Genomic DNA, 25,973 nt, shown 5'->3' on the forward strand with positions numbered 1-25,973 from the left:
TGAAAATTTACTGTAAGAGCTTCAGTAGCTGCATAAAATCAGTTTTAGGAAGAAAATTTTTTTTCTGTTTCTCCTGCCCCCCACCCCCCCAATACACAGTTACTCACTATTAAAAGTATAACTTGGCAATTAAGTCTCACTCTTCAATGAATGTAGGCTGTTCTTTTGGTTTATAACATGAACTCAGCTCCTTTGAAAAGAGACTGCTTGCAAATTCAAGTTTATTTCAACAAGAAAGATACATTTTTTTGTTGCAAGACTTTAGTGGAAGATTTGAACTTAGAATATAATGACATTTACCTCAACTAATTGGAATTAATTAACCATGGTCGTTGTGGCGGGGGGGGAGGGATAGGAGGGCATGACAGGAAAGGATTCCTTGAAAGGACAATGAAAATAATGAGATGAACATCTTCGTAAATGATTGGCTACTGGAGGATTTAGTCTTCAGTAAACAACATACGCACAAGCTCTGCTTTAAAACATTCTTCTTCAACCAGCTTCTGAGGCTGAAAAAGGAAGTTAAGATGTTTTAGGAGCAATTAAAAATCTGTTCTAGACTAGAGCTATTCGCACATAATACTAGCCATACTACAGCAATTGTTTTTTGTTACATGGCAAGTGTGAGTTGGGATGGAGGATAGAGTGAGCAATGTAAGGATAACTGAAAAATGCCTGAGGGTTTTCTGATCTGGGAAGAGTCATTCCTGAGAAAATAATTGTTAAGTTAAAGAATGTGTACAAGTTAATACTTGGTGTGACGTGTTTAATGCCCTCAACTATAAAGCAAAAGAGTTTACAGGAGTGAGAGCTGTAGTGTATTTCAGTGAGAAATACACCATACACGATCCTGTTCCACTCGCATAATTCAGCATTTAGATTTCTTAAAATTTTAGGAGCCGTACATTAGGAAGCTAACACCACATTGCTAAGAACTTAACCTACCCCTAAACCACTACGTGCTACGTGTATATATTTTCTTTATTACAGAGAATATTCTACAAAAAGCAGATCGGTTCTCTCTCAAGGAACTATTAGAGCTAGGAAGAGTGAATGGATGGGAGCCAAAGAGATGTTCCTAACTGTCTGTTCCCTTAAAACAAGAGAGAGGGTATCAGAAAACATGGACAGCAAACTCATTTATAGCCATAAGCCCCTGCCAGTTTCCCAGTTGGATGCATGTAGATCCATACGATACAATATATCACTTACTGTTCCATATTTAAGTAGTGTAGGCACTCCTGTTAGTTTCAGATTCTTCCTGAATTCATTGTTAGGATCTTTCCAGCTGTTCAGGAAGATGGTAGTTAAACACAACTTGTAAAAATGTGTTAAAAATGCAGTTTGAAATTAATCTGTTAAAATTACTTCAAAAGGATGATTTGAAGATCTTTACCTCCCACCTCCCCAGCTTCCTCTTTAGAACAAGCATGCAGATAGTTACACACTTTATGGATGGTGTAGACCTCCACACTCACAACAGGACAGTCAGTCATTAGTTTCAACAGGTTAGTTAACCTCTAGTCTAGGAACAGCATGTAGTGGGTTTACGTGGCAAGGTAATACCAGTTGTTGACATTAAAACAGTTACTTACTAGGCTCTGTCTCCTACTAGGCAGTAGATGAACACAGACTCATCAGGCATGTTATGAAGTTCCTTCCTCACAACTGGTTCAGCTAGAGAGTAATTTTTAAATGTTTGTAGTTAATAGTGTGCTATAGAATCACATGGATCTAGTACAACCAGCAAGGTTGCTAATAAACACTTTGTTTCAGGCAGAGATCTGTATTCTGTTTCATCTGGTTATCCACCAGCTTTGCAGAACTTAGATGTTCAACAATAAAGGGAATGGCCTTTGCAAAAATGCCAATTTCAACTTTAACAAGCTAGACAATTAATTAGTGTCTTCTCTGGATAAGAGCAGAACAGCAGTAAGTGGTTGTCATATGTAATCTGGCATATATGATCCATAAAATTCACTGTAATGCATTCTGAGAAGCTGCCTTCACATTCTAGTGCTGGGCACTGGTGAGTCATCTCTACTTTTTGATATGTGAAGCAGAGGTGAATTAACTGATCGTAAGATTCACATCAAATTGTTTGCTAAGACAGATAAAAAGCTATCCTTCATACCAGTCTCTATGCAACAGCATATAACGTTACACACTATTCCATGGGATGGCCGGCAAATCCGAGACCAGCACAGACAGCTTGTTTCTGAAGCAGCAGCTTTGGCCTGCTACCAGTCGCGTCGGCCTGCAGTGCCAGTTGGGTTCACCATGGTGTTATCCGCAGCTAGAGCTTGGGACCCGAACCCCTCCCAGCTGCCTCGCGGAGCAGGATGCGGACTCGGGCTGTCTGAACGCCCCTCGACAGCTCCGCACCGGGACCTGCTGGGCGCCCCCGCACGTGCACCCCAGGGAGGGCAGCCAGGGCCGCTCCGGCCGCTTCAGACAATCCGGAGCGATCGCGAGCGCCTGCGGGCAGGCGCATCCCGGCCGGCACCAGCCCCACGAGGGCCGAGGGGAGGAGGCCGCCCCCCGGCGCCACGCCCGCGCTGCCACGGCCCCCGGGGGCCGCGGGGTGCCCGCCCGGCCTCACCCGTCACGCAGTCCGGGCACCAGCTCCTGCCCTCGGCATCTTTGTCGCCGCAGAAGAGCGCGAAGATGGGCCGGCCGTGGTAGCGCTGCGCTGTCTGCACAAACTCGCTGTACCCGCGGACCTGCTTTTCCTCCCAGCCCATGGCGCCCGCAGCAGGCGGCAGCTGCGAGCGGCCGAGAGCGCGGCCCGCCCCGGACGCCGTAGTGCCGCGCCGCTTCCCGACGGCCTCTGCGGCGGCGGTTGCCGGCAGCGGGTTTGAACCGCGACCGCGGTAGGCCGGGGCCCGGGCTCAGCCGATGCGCACGGGGCGTCGCGGGGCTTCCCGCCGGCGCTGGTCTCGCCCGCCCGCCCTAGGGCGTGCCGTGAGGTGAGGGCGCGGCGGAGGGAGCTGGGCCGCTGCGGGCTGTGTCTGGCGGGCTGGGGCGCGGGGGCGGCTGGGGCAGCTCGCCGCGTCCCGCCGCTCGTCCCTGGGAGGCGGGCGGGAGGTCGCGCTGCTCCGCTCCGCCCCGCCCCGCTCCGCCCCGCGCCGCGGGGAGCCCTCCTCGTGCCCACGCGTCTCGACCCAAACCTCCGGACGGGCGCGGTCACACAAGCGTCGGGGCTCTCGAGTTGCGCGAAAACAGGAAAGAAATACGCGGTCTGGGTTAAGGAGCAGAGGCGAAGTCCCTAATTCAGTCGCTAAAGAAAGAAGCAACAGCGTTAGACGCTAGATCGTCCTCGTTTTTCAATTCTCGAAGTCAAATGAAAGAGATAAAATTTTCTGATAATCTCTGCGCATCACTTCTATTTTGAATCCTTTGTGAGTGTGCCCTTGATCAGTGTTTCTTTGACACAAACGTATGGGCCCTGCTGTCATAACCACTGCCTTAGTCTATCCTGCTGGTCAATTTTCATACTTTCACAGTACAATGTTTCTTTTTAGGGTAAGTAATAGCTATAAAAGTTCTGCAGTGTTCTTATGAATCATAGTGTGAGCCTCAGAGCCTGTAAAGGTGCTCCTCAGCTCTCCCTGGGCGTGTGTAAAGGCGGATATAAACTGTAAGTTTCACATTAAACAGTAGGAATATTCTTCCCATTCTGTGTACCACCTGTATAAATGCACATGATATATTTACTATTTCTCTGTGTCTCCTCAGATTGGTTCTCTGTTATTCACATCACACCCAGGATTCCCTTTGAGAAGCAGAAATAACATATAACTTGTCTATAATTACAGTTATCCTCATAGCTGTAATAGTAAGCAAAAAATAAATAACTCAGTTTTCAGCATCAAGTCAGTGTGATGGGACCAAGCAAACCATCTTTGTCTGGTGCTCCGTTTGCATCCACTACCCAGCTATACAGGAATGAAGGAAAGACTTTACAAACTCAGGTATTGTTTGACTTTTGCAGCAATGCTGAACTGCTTTTCATTTGTGATCATTACAAAAAAGATAATCATGACACACTTCCTGAGACTGGAGCGACTGTCAAATCTTCATACTTGCTTTCATGATGCTGTCATACATGATCATCACACTTCTCTTCTGTATAGAACAGAAATTATGCCTTTAAATACTATTTACCTGCCTTAGCCTTTGCTTTACCACATGGTAACAGAACCTAGAAACTTTATTCTGTTACTGTAGTTTAGTTTTCCATTTCTTCTTCTCCGTACACCTCCTTCATAATTTATAAGTTTAATAATGGCTGACTTAAATCAGTGTGATATAATAAGAGCAATTTATATTATTAATTTTAATTGTTATAACATTAATTTCGTTGTCAGAACTCTTTAAAATTTTTATAATGGCATTGTCCATTACCCAGTCATTTTGGAGCAGACTTTTCATTGTGGGTGCCCATACTAGGGTGCAGATAAGTACATAATGTTATTTACAAGATCTATGTGCTTAATTCAAAATAATTTTGAACACTGGCAATTATCTGAGTGGAGGGGCTCCTTTCATGTGTTGAAGTACCATCATGACAGAATGCATTCTAATATGAATGAAGATTTGTTTTCCTTACTGTTGTACACTAGAGATGCATCACCCATGTAGAGTGTTCTCCATAACATCAGTTTCTGTTTACGCTTTGCAACAGCTCCAGTTTAACAGAAATGTTCCTGCAGTTCCAGAGAACTTGGCTCTCAGATTCTCTAACCCCTGTCCAATTATAATAGAAAAACTGAAGTCATCCAAGGATCAGAGAAATCTATCTGGAAGTGACAACTCCAGCATCAAAAGCTCTGGCAAGTTTTCAATAATATCTGAAGAGAGACTAAAACTGGCCATTCAGCTAGCCAAAAGGGACATAAAACGAAAACATCTTGAAGAGCAAGTGAAACAGAAAGTATTAGGAGATGCTGTCAATAAATCATTGTTGACTCAGAAGTCACAGCAGCAGAAGAATAAAGTGTTTGAAAGTCCAGAAAAGAAAAGTGTGCTGAAGTCTCAAACTGAGTTGAAATATCAAGGGAAACTTGGTCAGTCTTCCAGTGTGGAGACTACCGCTTCTGGTGCAAAAGTTTATCTCTACACACCAAGTGAGGGAAAGCTAACACCAGCTGTTCTGGGCTCTTTACCTGCTCATAACATGAGACCAGACCCCAAGCCAAATGTTAACAAAAAAGAAGATAAAAGTAGGCAGGAAATCCAACGGCTACAAAAGGAATTGAGAAGTTGTATCCAGAAAATAGAAGAACTGATTAAAAAAGGTGTAAGACTGAACAGTAATTACTTTATATAAATATATGATAGTTGGTTAATTTGTTCTTCTCTCTCTCTCTTTTTTTTTTTTTCATTTGTTTGTTTATTGGCTTGGATTACAATCTGTGTTTAGTTTGGAATTTTTGAGATATACTTTAAATAGAAAAAAGCTAGAATGGCTAGCCAGCTTAGGCAATAATAAGGTTTAATGTATTTGAGTGTTTGTAGTGAGTTCCAGTCCAACCTGCAATGACAGCATAGGCTATTTAATAAGTTGGGTGAAAGATATTGGTGTAGATCTATTGGCTCGATCTTCAGACTGCAAAAAACAGTATCATAATTAACTGCGTCCTGAGCAGTGATAAGAAATGGGCCAACAGTTGATAACATGTCATTTCACAAGTCTGACTCACCTAATTTATAATTATGCAGTATCATGATTAGCGTCCTTCCTGACGCTGTGTTGTGAGGTAACTCCAGTTAGCAGCATTTATGCTCATTCCCTCCTCCAGCAGGACAGGGGAGAGAACTGGAGGAGCAAAAGTAAGAAAATTCATGCATTGAGGTAAAGGTAATTTAGTAAGTGGAGGAAAAATGAAGAAGAAAAGGAAAAAATTTTGTTTCCACCAAAACAGCTTTTTTTTTTTTTTTAATTGCTGAGCATGACATTATATGGCACGGAATATCCCCTTTGGTCAGTTTGGTTCAGCTGTTCCAGCTGTGTCCCCTCCAAACTTCTTGCACCCAGCTTACTAACTTGTGGTCAGAATTGGAAAAAAGAGAAAGCTTTGGCACTGTGCTAGTGTTCCTCAGCAAAAGTCAAAACACTGTTGTGTTATCAGCACTGTTTTAGTCAATCCAAAACAGCACCGTATATGCTCCTAAGAAGAAAACTAACTCCATCCCACCCAGACTCCACTACACATTGTATTGGTCCCTTTATAATAACTATCTGGTGGTTTAAACATTCCTAACTCTGAGTGTTTTACCTGCAAGTTTGTCATAAGATTAAGGAGTCATGAGTTATTTTCTAAACTATATCTGATAAGCTATATTGTATGAGAATATTTAGTCAAATGCTAAGTAGATATATGATGTAGCATTAAAGTAACTAGCTTGCGTTACTGCTCAGGGGAGCCCTGCATGAAAGAGGCTTATTGCTAAGCTATGCTCATTCATTTGGCTTAAACAGGGTTTTCACAGATTAAATTAAGATATATAACTTTGCATTTCATGCTTTTTAGAGAGAGATGAAGAAATTTTAAATCGTGATGAAGAGCAACAGGTTTGCACTCGAAGACAGAAACAAGCTTCACGGTCAGCTCGGATGCTGTATGTACTCCAGCAACAGGTACAACCAGCATTTCAAATTGGGATGTTTATTATGATGAATTTGACAGAAATGGACTGAAACAGGAGAACTTGATCAGGATATGTCTGTATTTCCATGGCATTCTAGTTTGGATCTGAAATGGTGACTAATTTCTCGTGACGGGTTAGAGATATGAGCTATTGGAAAGTATGGATTTTAACTCAGATGTTACAGTGAAGATTTATTGTTCATTTATAGACATAGAGCTAATTCTAACTGACTTTCCCTACTCCCTCTCCTTTCTTGATAAACAGGTAAAAGAAATTCAGGATGATTTAGAGAAACTGAGTCCTCATGAAATCAAACACACTAAAAAGGTAAGATGGAATTATCCTTTAGGCTGTCAGTCACTCACTGACAGAAAGCTTCTTGGTTAATTCAGTTTGCCAAATGTCACCTTGTCTAAGGTACATCTGAATTCTCTCTAGAAGGAAGATTTTCCTTGTGCTTGGCACCTTTCATTCTATTCTTAAAGAGATATGTCTTACTTGGTTTCATGCTGCCTTTGCTGCTTCCCTCTCCTCCTCAGTTCTTGCCTGCCTGCAGTAGACTGTAGAGGAGAAGGCTGTTGGTCTTGTGCTTTAATGTTGCTTCTAATTCCTCCTTCATTCTGTTTCCTTTTCTGAATAACATTGTGTTCTACTCTTGACTATTACTTTTGACTTCCTGTTCATGTTACTCATTCTTATCAGCCATCTTTTCTGATTTTCTTGCCTATCCATTATCTTTCAGAAAGATAGTGCTGCGATCATTCCTGCTGTTCCACGAGTATTGTCTCATGGTTCTCTCGTGCTTTTCCATCACCTGTATTTTTTTCACTAACACAAATTCTGTGAGAGGTAGAATGTTCTACAGTCGTGCTGTTGTACATTGGGGCCAAGCCTATGACTCTCTAGGCATGGAATAGTAGAAACATCATAAAGTGTTACAACCATGCTATTTTAGCTGACACTAGCATGATTCTTGATATGTGGACTGCTGTGTAGTACCTTTAGTAGGTTGTATAAACACCTGTTTTGTTCTGTTTCAAAAATGGCCTCATCTCCAGAAGAATTATCCCAAGTCTTGAGTGTTTCTATGTCCGTATTCATAGAAATTATAGCTGTTAAAGCATTTATTTTTCATTTTTTCAGTCTCAAGCAGTATCCAGATTGGCAGCAGCACACAGAGGAGCTATACGAGCCTTGCAGGCATTTGCCAATCAGTTTACTGATCAAACAGAGCAACTTATTCCTACCCACTACAAGGAACTGGGCAGTCTCATTCGACAGCTGTCTCTTTGTTCTGCCAAACTAGAAGTGGATTCTTCAGTTTCTGACATTATCATAGATATTTTGCTGCAAATTGAGGTAGGAATAAGCATTTTGTTTCTGCTAAAGAAGAAGAGAAATAGTGAAATAAAAGACTGTGTAAGCTATATCGTGTCTTCATGAAATTGCAGAATATCTATATTGTCTTTTTTTTTTTTAAAGGCCATTTTCCTAATATATTAGCATGTTGCTAATGTTCATAAAATAATGGTGGTCTTAATAAAGTTGCATCCTATTCACGGAAGCTACCTGTGGTAGTTCATGTTAATGCTTTTCCTATCTTTATTGGCTGTCCTGGTAGAATGAAAACTGGTAGTGATAGTGGTAACAGAACACCAATTTCTGATTCATTTGCCATTTTCAGGATTGAAAGAATTGCATTTGATGTATTGGTGTACATTACGTGTCGATTGTTTTGCAGTGCATGCTTTAGTCATCAGGACTAGTAGAGGCTCTGCCTCATACAGTCATGGCTGCAGAATTATCTAGGCAGAAGATAAAATTGTAGCTACAAGAGATACTGAAGCTCTGTGCCCTTCAAATGACTTTTGGTGATATCTGATGTTTTAGAACATGTTGGTATAATAGAAAAGTTCTGATTTGCATTTCCTGATGCAGTTTCTAACTACCAGGATTTTTTTTAAGTAAGAACCTGCATAACCTGAACTATTATGAAACCAATATTTAATTCATTTGAATAAAAATAGCTGATACAATAGCCACAAGATATTTTATTTAACTTAAATATTGTTCTAACTGTAAGAGCTGTGTTATTATTTTTGTTTTGAACTGCTTATTAGCACATTAACAGCAAGTTAAAATTGCCTTGGAAAAGGACGGGAGGTAGAATTAAGATTGGACTTGTCGTTGGAAGAAGTGTTTGTCTGTCTTATCCTAGTCATGTGGGTGTTCTTACTATCTGTAGGCTTTGTGTCCATTTCTGTTTGAATATGCTGTAAACAGATAATTTGCTAAAGTTTTCTGTAAATAAAAAAAAGCAAACCTTTTCCACGTTACACAAAGATGCTTCTGCATGATCAAGCTATCAAGTATAGTCACTACAAAAAAAAAAAAACACCAACAAGAAAACAAACAAACAAAAACAAAGCCACACTAAAAAGTTCCAATTATTTAGGTTCTCTTTAATTTGCTTCTCTTCATTCTTCATTATCTCATAGGGTTTACTGAGAGAGTAATTAAAATTATAAATATTTCATGCAGGATCTGGATTCATTGCTGGAAAAGAAACAAGCAGCCAGAAAATCAAAGAAATGTCTTACAGCATCTCAGCACAAATCTCCAGTGAACACTGAGACATCTCCAGACAGAAAGCAAGTGACATCTCCAAAAGGAGAAAAAAAGTCTCTCATCTTAAAGGAAAAACATGGACAAGAACCTAGAAAATTTCCAGCTTCCAGAGGTCTCGATTGGCTTATATTTCATTTTTAAATAAACTTTATCAGTTAGCTTACCATCTGGAGTTCAATTTTGTAGTATGTTACATACTGCTGGACAGATGTGTATAACAGTCCATATGTAGTCATCAGATACACATAGCCTTGGTAGACATTTTTTTCAGCAGTTCCCATGAGATGATGGGCCTGCAGGTTTATATGCCTCTTTCTAATCATATTGTCTTCATATTCTTATTACGTCCATTTCTTTTACAGTGGGCTATGCTTGGATTGCTTTTATTCAGTGTATACCTAAATGACAGTATAGAAGTTAACTTTAATGGTGCATAAAGAACATATCCAAATGCCTACATGGAAAAGACTGTATAAATATATTCTTTTGACATGCAGAGCCATTGACTGTTAGCAAGTCTCCAAAAAAACTATCATTGTTTATAGGACTTTTAACAATGAATAGCATACTGAAGCTTTGGCTCAGTTTCATTAGTTTGTGCAGTTTCTCTACCTTTGAGGAGTTTTGAGAGGCATGGCTTTATTTTGTTCTTGACAATGAATTCATCCCTTCTGCACTTCAGTCACACTTTCAGTACCTAGAGACACATTGATAGTTGTCTTTGTTTTTCACTGATAGAAGTCTTTGCTTTTCACTATTAGATGGCCGTGCAACCTTTGGGAATTGGTTTCCTTTATTGTTCATTTACCTCATATATGATATTAAATGAGCTTTATTCTTTCTCACCATCTTTTGAAATAAGGTTACTAACTGACATATTTTGCCACCTCATGAAAACCATTATAGATTACTACATTATTATATAGCCTCTGTAATTGACCTTATGTGATATGGTTTAGTGGAGGACTTGTTAGTGTTAGGTCAGAGGTTGGACTAAGTGATCTTGAAGGTCCCTTCCAACCTAGATGATTCTGTGATTATTCTTATATGGGGTGTCTCTCAAATACATTATGCTGCTTTTTACTAGAAGAGTAAAGTTAAGGAGGAGAAGACGACTATGAAATGAATTTTTTTTGGCAGTCCAGAGAGAGAGTATATTGACAAGCATTTTTTGTTTTTCATGTATCTTGTGGCCAAAAATACGTTGCTTTTTTAAAAATCACTGCCTAGACCTCATATAGCAATGACTGTTCAAAGGCTTTCAAATGATTGCATGTGTGTGTATGTATATAGAGAATGTGTGTATATTTTCATGTATACATAGATATACACACACACAAAACAAAATTTCCTGTTCAATGAAACAATGTAATAAGCCAGTTTACTTAATAGTTGGCAGGAAATACAAGTCGGTTTTTTGTTTGTTTGTTTGTTTTTAATTTTGATTTTTTTGAATTATGGTAAAGCTTTGAATTTTGTGATTAGGTATACCTAGCACAACAGAAATGTCAAATGTAGACATAAACATGATTCTTGCCCCTTTGAACTTACAGTTGAAAATTTCTTTTTTATTTTTGATACAGATAAACGTCAACGTGTTACAAATATTTCAGCAGTTCAGAAGATGAACAGTCATGCTCATATATTGCACAATAAATTCCAAGAAGAAAATGATCTACCTACTCCAGAGAGAAATGCCATTTTAAAAGGAAGTATAGATTCACAGTTGAGATCTAGAGCTGTAAAAAAGGATCTCATCCTTGAAAGTGGCCCTTTGAAAAAGAAAGACGTGATATTACCTGCAAAATCACAGGTATGGAAGTGATAAAAGAATTTTATGCTCTCTTCAACTTGTCCCCGGCATTTGTTATTTATTGTAAGGCACAGTCAAGCTGTGTACTTCCCCATTTTTTTTTTATTCTGAGCTCAGAGACATAGGGGGATAAATTCTGTCATGTGCCTGTATTATTTCTGGTGTTTTTATTTTATCAAATGTTTTTTGAAAGTAATGTTATTGCTCATTAAAAATGCACTGTACAACTAGGAACAATGAGTAACAGAATGAACAAGGAAAAATATTTGCCCAAAACTAGTTTCATTTTTGAAATTAACATGGTTATTTTTCAACTTGGAATTAAAGATTAAGTATTTTCCCCTTATTGGTCATCCTCTGATGCCTTCCGTGGTAGTGTTGTGCTAACGTTTGGAGGATATAATTTAGGCAGATTTTCTTCATTGATTATAGAAATTATAAAACTATGCAAGACAAATTCTGGTTTCTGATAAATCCTTCCTCCAGTCAGCAGGAGGCTTCTGCGTTGCAAACAAATGAGTTGTTTAAAAACTATTTTCAAGTGCTAAATTTTGTGAATAGTTCGTTTTTTGTATTTTTTTTTCTTCCTCTAAATATCACCTTCAGCTTGAAAAACCAGTTCTGGTATTAGTAACATGGATTTATGCATATGTAACTATTTTACTGCTTGCCATATCAGTGAGAACTGTAAGCAGGAAGGCTAAACATTTCAGTAATTCATACTGAAGGGACTAGTCTGAATGTCTTTGCCACAAATGCAGATACGGCAATATTAGAGTTTTATTGCTGAGAGGCATGTTACCTTGGAAATCTTCTATTTGGATTTACTCAGAGTTAACATAGAGTCTAATTATGAAAAAGTCCACAGAAGCTTTTCCCCCTTGAAAAGCAACAGTGGACGAATTAGAGCTACTTGCAAAAACTGTATTTGCAGAATTAAGCACGTTCTGTTTGGGCACAGTTGTACTTCCCTTTAAATCAGTTGTAAAACCTCCACACATGTTAACTATGCAATAAAGCCAGCATACCTGACTTCAAGACAAATTCTGAAGCAGAATACAAAATACTTTCAAAAGTGAACAACAGAAGATGCATGTTTTTAATATGATTGTGTTAATTTTAAGGGAATGCTTAAACCTCTAAAACCAAGGCAGGTACAGCCTCAAGGAAAGCATGCCCAATTTCAAGAGACAACTATAGCTTTTCAGCTAAAAGAGAATAAACGACTTGTTAAGGAGAGCAGAATACCCTGGGTGCCTCCAAACCCTACATCTCCACCTGCTTCACCGAAACGGTATGTTCACAGTCTAGTGTTAACCTTACTTTTCTGTGGAAATGTTGCTGTATGTGTACCAGTAAATAGGATAGATTGGGTCTGGCTCTCAGAGCATGAAGGCAAGTGGCACAGTATATCTCACAACCAGATAGTTGTATTCTTTTATCGCTCAGCATAAAGTGACCTTATTCATACAGCCTGGGAAAAGCCATTGCCTTATGCTTTTTCCTGGATTACGTCCCGATATTGTCTGGGAGTCACAGGCTGAAACTGTGCAGGCAACTATGCTGCGCACTGACGGTGTACATAGCATGCAGAATGGATGTTCATATGCCATGTTGGTGCTTGTGGTCTGGCTCTGATCAGGTTAGTTCTCCTCTAAAAAATATGTTGTTATGCTGTTTGTATCTGTTGGTCCTGCCATAATGGTTTTCAAGCTCATAAGCTAATTTCAATTCAAACTAACAGAGGTAAAAGCAACAGCAGTATGTTCCTTAAAGTGTCATGAAATTAATTATTCATCTAAATGGATAGTTCCTAGTAGTGCCTTCTGTGTGGGGAGTAATGTGATCATATCAAAATGTGTTACTGATCAGAGAATATATATAGCCTGTAAGCCTTTTGTAAATGGCACCACTACAAGAAAGTTTTTAGGGGCTTTATTTTTGTTTTAGGCATGTATCTCTGATCTGTAGTACATCAGACTTATTAATCCTGCTGTCAGAAAAGTAAGCGTTTCTGATGTGCACATTTAATATTATTTGTAGTAATGTGTTCAGGGTTATTTCACTGTGGAAAAATGCTCAGGGATAAATGCTAAAAGAATTAGATCAGGGGAAAAAATCTCAATCAACATTGGCTGAACGTGTCTTTTAAAAGTGATCTTTTTATTGGATGGAGTTATCTGAAATAATTATTAGTATTGAGTTATTAGTGAAAGGCTGTTCCAATTAGTTCTTATATGCTGGAGGGAAGTCTCCTCATAGTAATATGTTTTTTATCATTTGCCCTCTTCCTTCTAAGATATTTTAAGAAATAAAAAATAAAAACAGATAATGTGGTGATGAAATAATTAAAACACCTGGAAATAGCTAGACCCTACATCCTCCTGTCAACACCTCTTAGGAAGATCGTTTGCAGGACTAGGGAGGAAATTCAGTGTGAACGTTACCAAACATGTCATATTGACCTCCTCTTTATGTTTCCACCATTGCATTTACACGGGCTTAGTTTTATGCCTCTAATTCAGCCAATTAAGATCAGAAGAGTTACCCATTGAGAGCTTAAATATGGTCTGAAGGGCATAATTTGAGCAAAGGTTAGTGCAATAATTATGTTTGCTGTGAAAATAGTATTTTGTGCCATTAGTGTTTTCCCACCATTGACAGTGCTCACAGGATATCCAGGACTGCAAGTTCCAAGAAGCTCATTCATAAGCATTCAGCTTTGCAGAAAGGGAATACAGAAGAAAGAAGACTAGGGTTCATGGAAAAAGAAGCTCTCAGGTTGGCATAAATATTCCAATTGGAAACACTAAGTATTTTTTCTGTTTCTTTTTTTTTTTCTTGTTTGGAGCTGGTTTGATTCTGAGGGTAAATAGCCAGTGTTTTGTGTAGTTAGGCAAGGGTTGAATCAAGGCCAGGCTAGTGAAGGCTAAACTGAGTTGCAGATGATTAAGTTATTTCACGTCCCTTCATGTGGAACTATGAAGTCCCCTCAGTTTAATGAGATGAAGCTTGCTTTTTCATTCATTCCATGATCTTGCCAGGCACAGAGGTGAGGCTCACCGGTCTGTAGTTCACTGGGTCTTCCTTTCTACCCATTTTGAAAATGGGAGTGATGTTTCCCTTTTTTAAGTCACCAGGGACTTTACCTGACTGCCATGATTTTTCAAATATGATTAAGAGTGGCTTCATGAGTACATCAGCCAGTTCCCTCAGGACCCCGGGATGCATGTTACCAGGCCCCATAGACTTGCAGTTGTTAAGCTGCATCAGGAAGTCCCAAACTTGTTCTTCGATTAGAGTGGAAGGGGCTCTGCTTCCCCAGCCCCCACCTAGAGATGTGGAAGGCCTGACCACTAGTGAAGACCGAGGCAAAGAAGTTAAGTACCTCAACCTTCTGTATGTCAGTTGTTATCAGTTCACCGTCATCGTTTGTCAGAGGCAGTACATTCTTCTTGGTCTTTCTTTTGCAGCCAATGTACCTGTAGAATCCCCTATTATTTTTTGCATCCCTTGCTAAGTTTAGTTTTGTCAGGGCACATGGCCCTGTTTCCACTGTCTGTGCATTTCCTTCGTTTGCTTAAGTTTGACCAGAAGGTCATTGTTCAGCCATGTCAGTTTCCTGCCTTCCCTGCTTGGTTTATTACATACAGGAATAGGGAGCTCTTGTGCTCTAAGGAAAATATCCTTAAAGAGTTGCCAGTTCTGATCAGCTCCTCTGTCCCTAGGGACCGTGTCTCACGGGATCTCATCCACTAATTCTCTGTTTGAACAGCTGGAAGTTTGCTCTTCTAAAGTTCAGGGTCCTGACTTTGCTCTTAGCGAGGCCTGTATCCCTTGAGATCACAAACTCAACTCATGGTCACTGCAGCCCAAGCTTTCTCCAGTCTTAGCCTCTTCAATGAGTTCTTCTGCATCGGTGAGCACCAGGTCCAGTAACACTTCTCCTCTAGTTGGCTTGTCTAATACCTGAATGAGGAAGTTGTCCTCAGCGCACTCCAGGGTTCTCCTGGTTTGCTTACTGCCTGCCACATAGCTTTCCCAGCAAACATCCGGGAGGTTGAAATCCCGCAGGAGGATGAGAGCCTGTGAGTGTGATGTTTCTTGTAGTTGGAGCAAGAAGGCTTCATCAGTGGGCTCCCCTTGATCGGTTGGCCTGCAGTGTAGACCCCAACCACAAGGTGTCCTTTGTTGGTCTAGTCCTTAATTTTTACCCACAGGCTCTCAACCTGCTCTTGGCTGTTTCTCAGAGGCAACTCTTCACAATCTATCCGTTTCTTAACATAGAGGGCAATGCCCTCACCTTTCCCTGCTTGGCTATCTCTCCTGTAAAGCTTTTAGCCCTCCATTCCAATGTTCCATTTGTGTGATTTGTCCCACCGTGCTTCATTGATAGCTATTAGATCATAGTTGTAGATCATAGATCTAACAAAAAAATAAAATTAGATCACAGTCATGATGAGGATAGGCATTTGGGCACTGCACTGTTGAAGGTACAGGAAAAATATTTGAAAAAAGGCTAATCATTTTATGTGCATAACTTGACTCCCTTACTAATGTTTTTGTGTGTAGAAAGCTTTCTGTTTCATAGAAGTTGTTTTGAACTATTAGAATTGCAACAGAGAAGCAACCTATATTCCTTCCATTGCCCAAGATTTTGTTCTTAGTTGTGAAACTAACTTCATTAATTACTTCTCCTATGTTTTTTAAAGTGCCAGTTTGTTGTTATATTTTGCATGAATATTTCCAGCTAAACGTTCTCTGTTTTTTAAATGTGATTGACCTACTATCGCAGTACAGCATTGAGAAAAAAAGTCAGTTCCATCAGAGCAAAATACATGTTTTTGACCTAGTCAGTAATATAGTCTAGGTTTGTTTATTTAAAATCATATTCAGCATCCTGTTGACCAGGGCTACCCAGGTTTAGTTTGCCTTGAAACTGCCGTTTCTGATATTTGAAACCAGCAGATCCAGACGTTGCATCTGTAGTGGGAAGTGTGTATTGTAAGATGAGGAGCTTGTCTATCAAGGCAGTATTTGTGGTCAGCCATGAAGTTGCCTGTTTGCCAGTAGCAGAGGCAGAAATGAAGATCCCTTGTTCTCAAATGAATTTCCTGACTTATACCATCTTAAAGTCAGTATTACTTTTCTCTCTAAAGTTTTTTCAGCATTTTCTAACCTAATGTCCAGAATCAGATGACTTCATTCTCCAGTTGTAAAAATGTGCATTTTGTAACCCTCTGTATATTATTGTTTTATTTTTGAAGACTAGCATGGCTTGAAGCAGGAACTTCAAGAAGAATGAAGGTTCTAACTGACCTCAGCAAAGGAGAAATGGAAAAAATAAAAAAGTTAAGGTAATGACTTGCTTTGAAGAGTTAATAAATATCAGATCTGATATGGCTTTCCCCTAATTCCCCCTACTAATATTAAAAACTTCCAATCTTCCCACTTACAGAAAAAGTGGATTGATGTGTTTATGTTTGTTTTTTTTTAAATATTTTTAAATTATTATTTTCATACCAAGTTTCAGAATGACATCGTCATTTAGTTGTTTTTTGTTTTTGTCTTTTTGTGTGTGTGTGTGTGTGCAGGTCGCAAGGTGCTTCTCCAACCCAGTACGTAGACAAAGTTGAGAAAGCAGTACAGAAACGCATAGAACCTCTGTTGGATAGGGCACAGGTAGTACTTTCAAGCTCATGGCAGTATTTGAAGGATACATGTGTAAAGGGACAATACAAAATTTCTTTTCAACAGTGCAAGTAAGCAGTTTGAGAGAGAAACATCTAAAATGATTTATGTAGTCACTATGGTTCTGGACATTTGACAAATGTTTTTCCATTTCAGTATGTGGGTCTTGAGTTATTTTAACCAAGTTTGGCAAAACTGCATTAATTATTTTTATCTTTTTTTTGGTAGTTTCCTGTCAAGTAGTATATAGTCAAAAAAGTTCTACACTATCCATGACTGGACTTGATAAGATTATTTTAATAATTTATACAATACCATATGTAATGACTAAATGTATTTTGACTAGTAATATTTATGACTAAAAATACAGACAGCTCGATTATCATGAGTAGATTTATGTTTTGTTAGCAGATCAATCTCTCCTTGGAAACAAACTGTCACCTGAAGTATTCTTTTTTTGTAAACCATCTTTCAACTCATGCAGCTGAGAACGCTTATTCTATCTATATGTTATAGAGTAAAGGTGTTTGAAATTTATGATGAATTTTTATCTTTGACATGTGGCAGAATACATCTAAAAAAGTAACAATGTTTTCTTGAACTTAGCCATTTCCACTGGAATAGCATACATCTTTAAAACAACGTCACTGTGTGGGCACACATGCCTTCTGAAGTATTTTGTTATTTTTACTATGTGCATTATGAAACAGTGGGAAACCTGTTTCTAACGTTTATTTTTAATATGTTGAGTCTGATGTGTCTTGAATGCATGAAGTTGATGGAGGGGGAAAAAATGTTTTCATGTAAAATCGTACAGGTACATGAATAGTGATGTCATAGCATGGCTAACTGGTAAAATCGTACACAACTGAAACCTACAGCTTTGGCCTAGGTTTACCTGCTATGTATTTCTCTTTATGTACTCATTACTTCCTGGAGCTGCTGTGGGACTTTTCCTGTATGTTCAGTTAAATGTGCGTGTACTGTTTTTGTAAGTGAGGGCCTTCACTTTACTTTCTTGAATCCTGGGTGATTTCTGAACCTGTGGTGCCCCAGTTTAGGAATGAAGTTATGTAGCAAGCTTTACCCGTATTCAATGATTTTATTGTTAGGAACATACCAAGCTGTCTTTATTGATTTGGCTTATTGTGTGAGTGGGGAAAAAAATACAGGAAATTATTTGGATTTTCATTAAAAGAAAAAGTTGAAATGACGTTTAGATTATGACATTTAGATTATTACCATGAGCTGCTACAAGAAATGTTAGACATATAAACATTCTTTTTTTCCTGAATCTCTCTCTCTTTATCTCTTTCTCTCAGCTGTGTGATTTTTGCTTTTTTTTTTTGTTTTAGCAGGTTGCAGCAAATGCAGATATCCTGAGTGAGAAGGTATTGGATGATCTTTTAGAAGATACTGCTCAAGAACTCTGGAATACGGAGCAGCAGAAGAAACTCCAGGCTGAGGAGTTCATGGCTGACAGTCCTAGTCTAGAGACAATGTTGCAAAGAATGGAAGAAATTGAAGTAAGTTTTTATCTCTTGGTTGGTCTCAATAGTGCCAATTTCTTGTTTATTGACCATAAATTATAATATCAGTATCAATTAAGCAAGATCTGACTGGATCTGTGTATGAAATGGAAGACTTGGAAGAAGTTTCCACTTCAGCAAAAAATTGTGTAAGAATAGAAGGATGTTTAGCCTAATGGTCTTATTGCTAGCTTTAGAGTTGGTAGACCTGAGTTTGCTTACAACCACAAAGCTCTTGTGGCTTAGATCATCATATGTGAGCAGAAGAATCAGAATCTGTATGGTGATAATGTAGTTGATTATCTCACAAGTTGGAAAGTGAACATCAGTGATTTATTTTTTTTTACGTGATCCTAATATTCCAGTAGCATAAGCTTCTCAAGAAAACGTAGCGGTGATCAGAAGTATTCCAGGGGAATATGTGGAGGTCAGATAAATGCAGTTAATTATCCATCTTGCTATGTAAATATAGTTCGTCATTTACTTGCTTTGATCTTTCTCATACGTTGCTTATTTTTTTTAATTTATTTTTTTAACTTTTCTTTAATAAGCTTTTCCAGAATTTTTGGTTCTCGTCTCATTTCAGAATTTCCTGTTCAGTAAAATCTTTCCTAAATTAGAACTACTGAGTTTCGTGCCATTGACTTCTACAGATCTATTTATAAATCGGAAGCATGAAGTTTACATTGTGCAGTATCTATATGAGGCGCTTAAGCATACATATGAATTCACTTTCAGTAAGTCAGGAAGGGTATGAGGGCCCATCATTATTTTTTTTTAAGTGCTGTTGATCTGAAATGGGAGGAGCTGCTATGGTAGTGGCAACTTGTTGAGTCTTCTGGTATGGCATTTTGAATGAACAATATTTATCATCTGTGATTTCACCCCTCCACCCCTTTTCTGTGTTATATTAACTGTGAGAAATAATCTTACTTTGATTGTGACCTGCTTTCCTATCGAGTGATAACTGCTACAGCTGAACTGTTAAGTATGTGTTGATTCATTACTTTTGTGTTTTTTAAAAACAGAGATACCAGGCGGCTGTATGCAGGAGATTCACCCAGATTGTGTATAGTGATTCAAAGTTCTGGGCCCAGGAAATGGGTAAGTGTTTTTTCAGTGCAGCTTGTTTTTCCTGTAATCTGTAACTTTAAATTCAGATGTTTTGAAATCAAAATTATTAGATTATGTGTGATCAAATAGCACTATACAGACATATTTTTGATTATAGGTGCTCCTTTGAGAGGAGTGTTTCTGAAATACAGTTCTAAAATCAGTTTTTAAAAGAGGAGAGGTCTCTTCTGTAAAAAGCCTGTCATTTTCTGTTTGCCTTTGTTGGGTTTGTATTTGTATGCAAAGGACTGCTACTGCAACTTGGCTGAATCTTTAACACATACTACCAATCACCATGTTAAGTTTGAATGTTGCTGTCCCTTTCTAGGCACTTGTCGTTCCTTAACTTAGATATTTTCTTTTCTACCAAATTGTAGGTAGTGATTTTAGTGCAGTGGAGATGATATTCTACAGTCTATAACTGAATTATGTACACTGCAATTCATCTGTGAGCTATTTGATTCTACTCTAGAAGAAAGTTAGTTTACTTTCTAAGTTTGAGGTTTCCTAAAACCACTTCACTCTTTTTTTTGTTACGCTTTTGTGTCTCCCATTTTCTTTTCTGTACTTTAATAAATCATCAGTTTACATGACTTAAGTTCAAGTGTAAGTGTTAGTTAAGTTTTAATATAGTGGTTAGTCTGGAAGGCAGCATGCAGAAGGCAGTATTAAATTATTTAATTAAGCTTAGAAGGTTTTCTCTCTTTCCTTATTCCTTTCAAGTGATGCTGATACTGTTTTTAGGTCTTGCCAGCATACATGCGAGTTTAATTCTTTTAAAATTGGATTTTTTTGAACAGAATTCATTATCCAATGTGTTTTAGCAATAAGTATTTAATTCTTAAAAAAAAATAATACAACTCAGATGCTTCCAGTTAAGATTAATCATATTTTACCTGCTTGTTTTTATTGGATGGAAAATAAGTAGAGGAATTTAAAGTCCTCCAGACTAAAGATAATACCTAACTTTACATCAGATCTTTTTTTTTTTTTTTTTAAATGAGAGAGACCCTAATGTTAGGAGAAAGTTGTTCATTAGTGAAAGCTAGCATTCCAAACAATAGCTGATATTTCCCATACATAAACCTGCACATCTTAGTATTGTTTGCCACAGTGACATGCTAATAAAGACAACTTTTCTTGTTGTTTGCCCTGCACACCTTTGTTCTTTATCCTACTATTTGATTGAGTACAATGAAGCTACACCAATTTACCAAGGTGAGGCTCTGATCACATACCGACTTTAATGGAACCACGTTGTTTTAAAGCAGGTAGAAGTCTCACAATAAGGCAGGTGAAGACAGTCCAAATCTTGTTGCATTTTTTCCATATGTTGCCAAGCTCAATAGCCTACATTTGTTTTCAAGTGGTATTTTCTCTCTTCTCTAGAAGTATCCACTGATACAACAAACTATATTAAAGGTGGGATTTCTAAAATGCTCAGCTTTAATACACCAAGTTCTTGGAAATCCTCTCTTGAGTTTACATTTTAGGGGGTTGTCAGCTTCAGTACTTCACTTACCTGAAGGATTTGCTTATAAAGTAAGCAAAAGTTTTTATGAAGTCTTAAATGCATTAATTGTAGTTTTTCCTTTTCCAAATAAAACATTTTTAATGTTATTTTCTTCCTTCTAGATCAACAAAGTGCATTAACAGCTAAAATACCTACATCTCCTCATCCAATTCACATAACCAAATTAACCCAGCACGTAGAGCGAGAAACAGACATTTTAATTGAAAAACTTTTTGATGACAAGTAAGTAGAATATTTGGCCCTACATGAAAGAAACTGTGGTGCATTTATGCTGTGCATCTTCATTATAGCGTTTTTATTGCAGGAAATTATGGTTCCTATTTAAAGAGATATTCTGATCTTTCAAAAAGATAATTGGAAATCTAGTTCTGATTTAATGACTATTGTATATTTCCAGTGACACTGATGAAAACGAAGAAGCAAAGGAGAAATTGCCGACTGGAAATGATATTCTGGATCCCTTGACTCAGAATTCTCTACAGAAGGAGTGCTATATTTCTCTCCCTGTTACAAAGGATATGCTCCAGAGCATCAAGGATTATAACAGCAGATATGAACATCACCTAAAGCTCATTTTTCATGAGGCAGTAGGTGGTTTCAATCCATGGCAGATTGCTGAGAGGTATATGAACTATCCATGTATTTTGGAAGTGAATGTATAGGCTGATGAACAGTTTTTCCTATCCTTATTTAGGAAGGGAGTGGGGAAGGGGCCATTTAAATTCCACATTGAAAACCAGAAGCAGTCAGCTATTGGACTGTTTTTCCACTGGTACTTGGTGTTCATGGATTTTTAAGGTACTTGGAGAAAATTAAAGGATGTGGAAGCAGAATGTCCTGGAGAGGTGATTATTTTTCACATCTTTGTATGGTGTTACCACCAGAGCAACTGTGTGAAATATAAGGTAAATTACGTTTGGAAGTCTAAATCGGTGGAAGGGAAAATTGTCAATTTTAACTTGACCTCATTTTGCAAAAATTGGTATTCTATTGCTATAGAAAACTCAGCAAAGAATTGTCCATACAGCTTTCCTCATCCGTTTCTACAATGAATTCATGAATGAGTCTGTAGGGAGGCCTTGTAAAAGATCTAGCTGGTGAGCATACTCTGAAAATGCCTTAAACATGACATTTTCATTGTATCACAGAACACAACATGATGTTTTATCTAAAGATAGAAGGAGGTAGTTGCATTTGTCCATTCATTAAGTCAGTAGTATCAACAGGTAAACTGAAGGAAAACAGAATCAACTTTTTTTTTTAAGTAAGAAAGAAATAAAGTACTAGGAATTATTGTGCAATCTTTAATCTTTGTGGTGTGGGATTATGAAGTTAGTGTTTCATGGAACAACAATAGATAGTCTTAAAGAGACCAGTGGCCTTAGTGCAGATTTCAGTGCTTCCTGTTCCACAAATTTTGACACTTTCGTGGAGCTCACTATGAGAAGAATGACATAGGTGGTTTACCATCCCTTAGTAGAAATAGAAGAGGTGAAGAAGAAATAAACATTGCTGTTCATTTCTTGGCAAAGAAAAAATGTTTCACATTCATTCAGTGTTTGTTAAACAAACACGTCAGTGAAAGATGGAATACCCACCTTGCATTCACAGTTGAAAAAGTGTTTCAATTGTTCAATAAGAGGTACAGCAACTAAATGATATCACTGGTTTTCATTCCTTGCACATTTCTTGAGTGATTTTCTACAAATCATTTTAAATTTGTTTTAAATTCGTATTATTTATTTCAGAAATCATCTATTGAGGATAGATAGTTCAAAGACCAGCTCCTTCTTGGGACTGGCACATGGATTAAATGGGAGTGAATCTTCCCTTCTGACAGCTGAATTCCACTGCTGCCTTTTGCCTATGATGCATGTTACTTGAAATCAAACTACAAATGTAATCTGATATCCAAGATGTTTCATTGACTTTTACCACAAGAGGGCATTATAAATCTTGCTGTATAAGTATTACAAAATGTTTAAAAGAAATATGCCCATACTGTGCTAAAAAGGTCTTGGATACGCTAACTTTATGATATTTTAGAATATTTGCAGAACTCTGAAGATACGTTTTCAAGAGACCAGTAAATAACTGTATTCTTGCACTAAAATAATTTTCCTTTCTGTGACATCAACTGTGGTCCAGCGATCTCTGAAAATGGAAATTTCTCATCTCACTTTTCCTGAAATTCTATTGTTCTCAGTAAGGCGTGATTCGGTAGCAGCTAAAATCAGTAAGAAGCTTCCCATTTACTTCAACGGCCTTTGGATGAGCACAGTAGTATTTTGTCGTACTCCCAAAGCAGGATTAGTATCTGATAGTTTGAAAAAGGAAGCAACAGAGATCTGTTAACACCTCTAAGCCTGAAGTATTTATCCTTTGCTATGAAGCAGACTGAGGAAAGAATTTAGACTATCTTATACAACACATATTACTACATAACTTTTCTGTGGTAGTGGAATCTCTTCCTAATCTAGGCAGTAGAAAGAAAAAAAAATATGAGTATTGTTCTTTTAAAATTAGAGCATATATATCAATGGAATGAATGACTGAAATTTGAAATCTGATCTTCTGAGTCTTTTTTTTTCCTCTCCTTCTCCCTCAGTCTTGCAGAAGAACTAACAGAAGAAGCCCTATGTGATGTGGCAGCAGAGCTGCAGGATGTTTGTGAGGATTATGCAGAAGCTGTGTTCACGTCAGAATTTTTGCAGCCAGCACAGTAAGTGCTTTCAAGTCTGCCCCATTATCAAATGCAACATCTGCCACAGTCTGTCTTACCAAATGATCTAATTTTCTATGTGTTTTTTGGTTGGTTGGTTGGTTGGTTTTTGACTGTGAGATTCTGTTCGCCAAATGAATTAAGTCCAACAAGGATTCATGTCAGGTTCCTATAAAACCACAGTCATAATGTTTTCCTTTTCAGACTCATGCTGGGTTTATCAGGACTGGTGTTTGTATTTTTTTTTTGGCTAGTGTTTCAACAGAATGAAGTAAACTGTTACAGGTGAAGCTTATATATTTTGATAGGTATACTGATCCATTTGTATACCTGTGATTACTTCATCCATTTTTATGTGTGATCTGCTGATGAGAATAAAATACTGTGAGGAGGCACTGAGTTCAATCTGTGACACGGACTTAGCTGCACTGCGCCTCAGTTTTCTTTCAATGGACAGAATCTGACTTACCTAACCTCTCAAAGGAGTTATGGGTTTTAGTTTATTCTTGTCAGTAAAATGTATTGGATATATCTGATAGTTGCGTTGGAAAAAATATTCATAATTGAGCCCAGATGGAAAAGTCAAGAGTAAAAGCTGTTGGGTTTGCTCTTTAGGACTTTTGGTATCCTATAATAAAGATGTTGTCTGACTACCAGTGAGTATATGTAGTAGAATTAGTTCTTTTGGGGATGTGGCAATCTAAAGGAAGGATTTTCTTCGCACAGCATTAAGTAGATGTAAACTCTTTTCGGTGGCTGTGCACAGCCTGCTTGGGCTCTTGCAATGAACTTCTGAATTAAGTTCCGAAACTTCTCCTGGTTGTTTCAGTGTATCACTAATACATTATACACTGGCAGATCAAACCTTTCAAGAGAAGCACATGATGGAGATTTTCTTTTTTTTTTTTTTTTTTCTTATATTAGCCTAAAGTATTATCTAAATCCAGCATTTAGTGATCCAGCCCCATGGCCCTTAGTTTTCACTGTCTCATTGAAATCAAGAACAAAATAAATGAACCATTGTCATTTATGCAATATTAAATTAATTTTTTAGTTTCAGATAATCAGTGTACTAGTTTGGGTTATGTCTGGAGTTAGCGATGAGTAAGATTTATAGTACTATTTTGGGGAAATACGAGCTCAATCCTGGAGCAAAAACCAACATGTCAGTCTGTTTCCTTTGACAAATTTATTTTCTGAAATAGTGTTCAACCTCTTAGAGAACAATTTTAACCTTCTAAGATTATTTTTATTTCCTCTCGTTTGAGCATATATTTTTAAAATAACTAATTTTGAGGCCTGTTTTACTGTTTTTGTTCACTTGAAATTTACATCGAATGTAATGATGTAAATGTTATTGCTGATGTGTCACTTTGCTGATGTGTGATTAATTTAAAACACTACCTTTTTATTTCTAAGATTATAGAGAGAAGCCTATTTTTAAAACCAAAATAGTAAAGATGTAGTATCTGTCTGTATCTGCATGTATGCTTGTGAAAATATTGTCAAGTTATTTTACTTTTTAATAAACAACACTTGTTTCATAGGACTGAGCATATTTTTAATTTAAGACAACTTCCATCTGAACCCATTTGGAATGGTCAGCACCCAACATTCAAGGGAGTACACGGCAGCTTTACAAGAGTCAGACTACCATACGCCTCAATGTAACATGATTGTCTGTCAAAGTAAATATGTTTTATCTCTTAAATCCCATGGTGCTGTGAGTGATATCCTCTGACTGATGATGCCAAAGTGAACTTTTATTGTGGATGAGATTTTGTGGTTTTTAGGTGCTTTCTTTAAGTAGAGATCTGTGGAGAGCGAAGGCCTTAGGTAGGAACCTTGATTTCATACTCTTCAGTCCTTCCTAAGAATTTAATTAATGGATTTTGTGCTGCATTATTTACAAATATGAACTAGACAATTTAGGAAGTTTCTACCCTGAAAAATTTTGTAGGGCTTCATGTTGATAAAATTGACTGCATATCATTATTTCGAAGGGACAAATCAGAATAAGCTGAATAAACATTTTACATGTGCATAATTCTTGTCACAGTTAGGTTGATAGAGACTATATATGGGGCTGAAATGTGCAACTTCATACCCCATTGCAGGTGTTAACTGTGCATCTAATGAGCCATGTTAACTGACTGGGCTCTTATTTGAAGCAGACATGCATCTGAATCCATAGCTTTTATTTAAAGCAGACATGCATCTGAATCCATAGCTTTTTAAAGCTAAGTACTGGGGAAGTACAATAAGCAGTTTCAGATTCAAAATGTATTT

The 25,973-nt window shown here is 37.9% G+C and overlaps 2 protein-coding genes across 8 annotated transcripts; one reads left to right on the forward strand and one right to left on the reverse strand.

Annotated features, from left to right (window-relative positions):
* Window positions 1-204: 204 nt before the first annotated feature.
* On the reverse strand, window positions 205-3,069 carry TXNDC17 (thioredoxin domain containing 17). Its single transcript, XM_040532497.1, has 4 exons — window positions 2,603-3,069; window positions 1,596-1,677; window positions 1,213-1,288; window positions 205-509 (listed from the first exon to the last, which is right to left on the reverse strand). Exons 1-4 carry the CDS (start codon window positions 2,742-2,744, stop codon window positions 441-443), a joined length of 369 nt encoding a protein of 122 aa, XP_040388431.1. The 5' UTR covers window positions 2,745-3,069; the 3' UTR covers window positions 205-440.
* Window positions 2,839-25,358, forward strand: KIAA0753 (KIAA0753 ortholog). 7 transcript variants are annotated; one of them, XM_040532491.1, is made up of 17 exons: window positions 2,839-2,969; window positions 3,739-3,974; window positions 4,688-4,835; window positions 6,537-6,643; window positions 6,919-6,981; window positions 7,798-8,013; window positions 9,196-9,394; window positions 10,866-11,095; window positions 12,220-12,389; window positions 13,760-13,876; window positions 16,363-16,452; window positions 16,690-16,777; window positions 18,142-18,312; window positions 19,344-19,419; window positions 21,064-21,184; window positions 21,360-21,584; window positions 23,571-25,355. In XM_040532491.1, the coding sequence occupies exons 2-17, from the start codon at window positions 3,885-3,887 to the stop codon at window positions 23,686-23,688; spliced, it is 2,229 nt and encodes a 742-aa protein (XP_040388425.1). In that variant the 5' UTR covers window positions 2,839-2,969; window positions 3,739-3,884; the 3' UTR covers window positions 23,689-25,355. The 7 variants fall into 7 exon arrangements, with proteins under 7 accessions (XP_040388425.1, XP_040388426.1, XP_040388422.1 ...); XM_040532492.1 differs by having other exon boundaries at window positions 18,145-18,312; XM_040532488.1 differs by having other exon boundaries at window positions 4,688-5,300; window positions 23,571-25,354.
* Window positions 25,359-25,973: the final 615 nt, after the last annotated feature.

Source organism: Cygnus olor, chromosome 20, assembly GCF_009769625.2.
Source record: "Cygnus olor isolate bCygOlo1 chromosome 20, bCygOlo1.pri.v2, whole genome shotgun sequence".
Taxonomy (NCBI): domain Eukaryota; kingdom Metazoa; phylum Chordata; class Aves; order Anseriformes; family Anatidae; genus Cygnus; species Cygnus olor.

Coding starts and splice junctions, on each gene's coding strand:
- KIAA0753 (XM_040532488.1), top strand. CDS start 3,885: ATGGGACCAAGCAAACCATCTTTGTCTGGTGCTCCGTTTGCATCCACT. Junction 19,420..21,063: donor GTTCTGGGCCCAGGAAATGG/GTAAGTGTTTTT, acceptor TCTTCCTTCTAG/ATCAACAAAGTGCATTAACA. Junction 21,585..23,570: donor CCATGGCAGATTGCTGAGAG/GTATATGAACTA, acceptor CTTCTCCCTCAG/TCTTGCAGAAGAACTAACAG.
- TXNDC17 (XM_040532497.1), bottom strand. CDS start 2,744: ATGGGCTGGGAGGAAAAGCAGGTCCGCGGGTACAGCGAGTTTGTGCAG. Junction 1,678..2,602: donor GTGCCCGGACTGCGTGACGG/GTGAGGCCGGGC, acceptor ATTACTCTCTAG/CTGAACCAGTTGTGAGGAAG. Junction 1,289..1,595: donor CTAGTAGGAGACAGAGCCTA/GTAAGTAACTGT, acceptor CTTCCTGAACAG/CTGGAAAGATCCTAACAATG.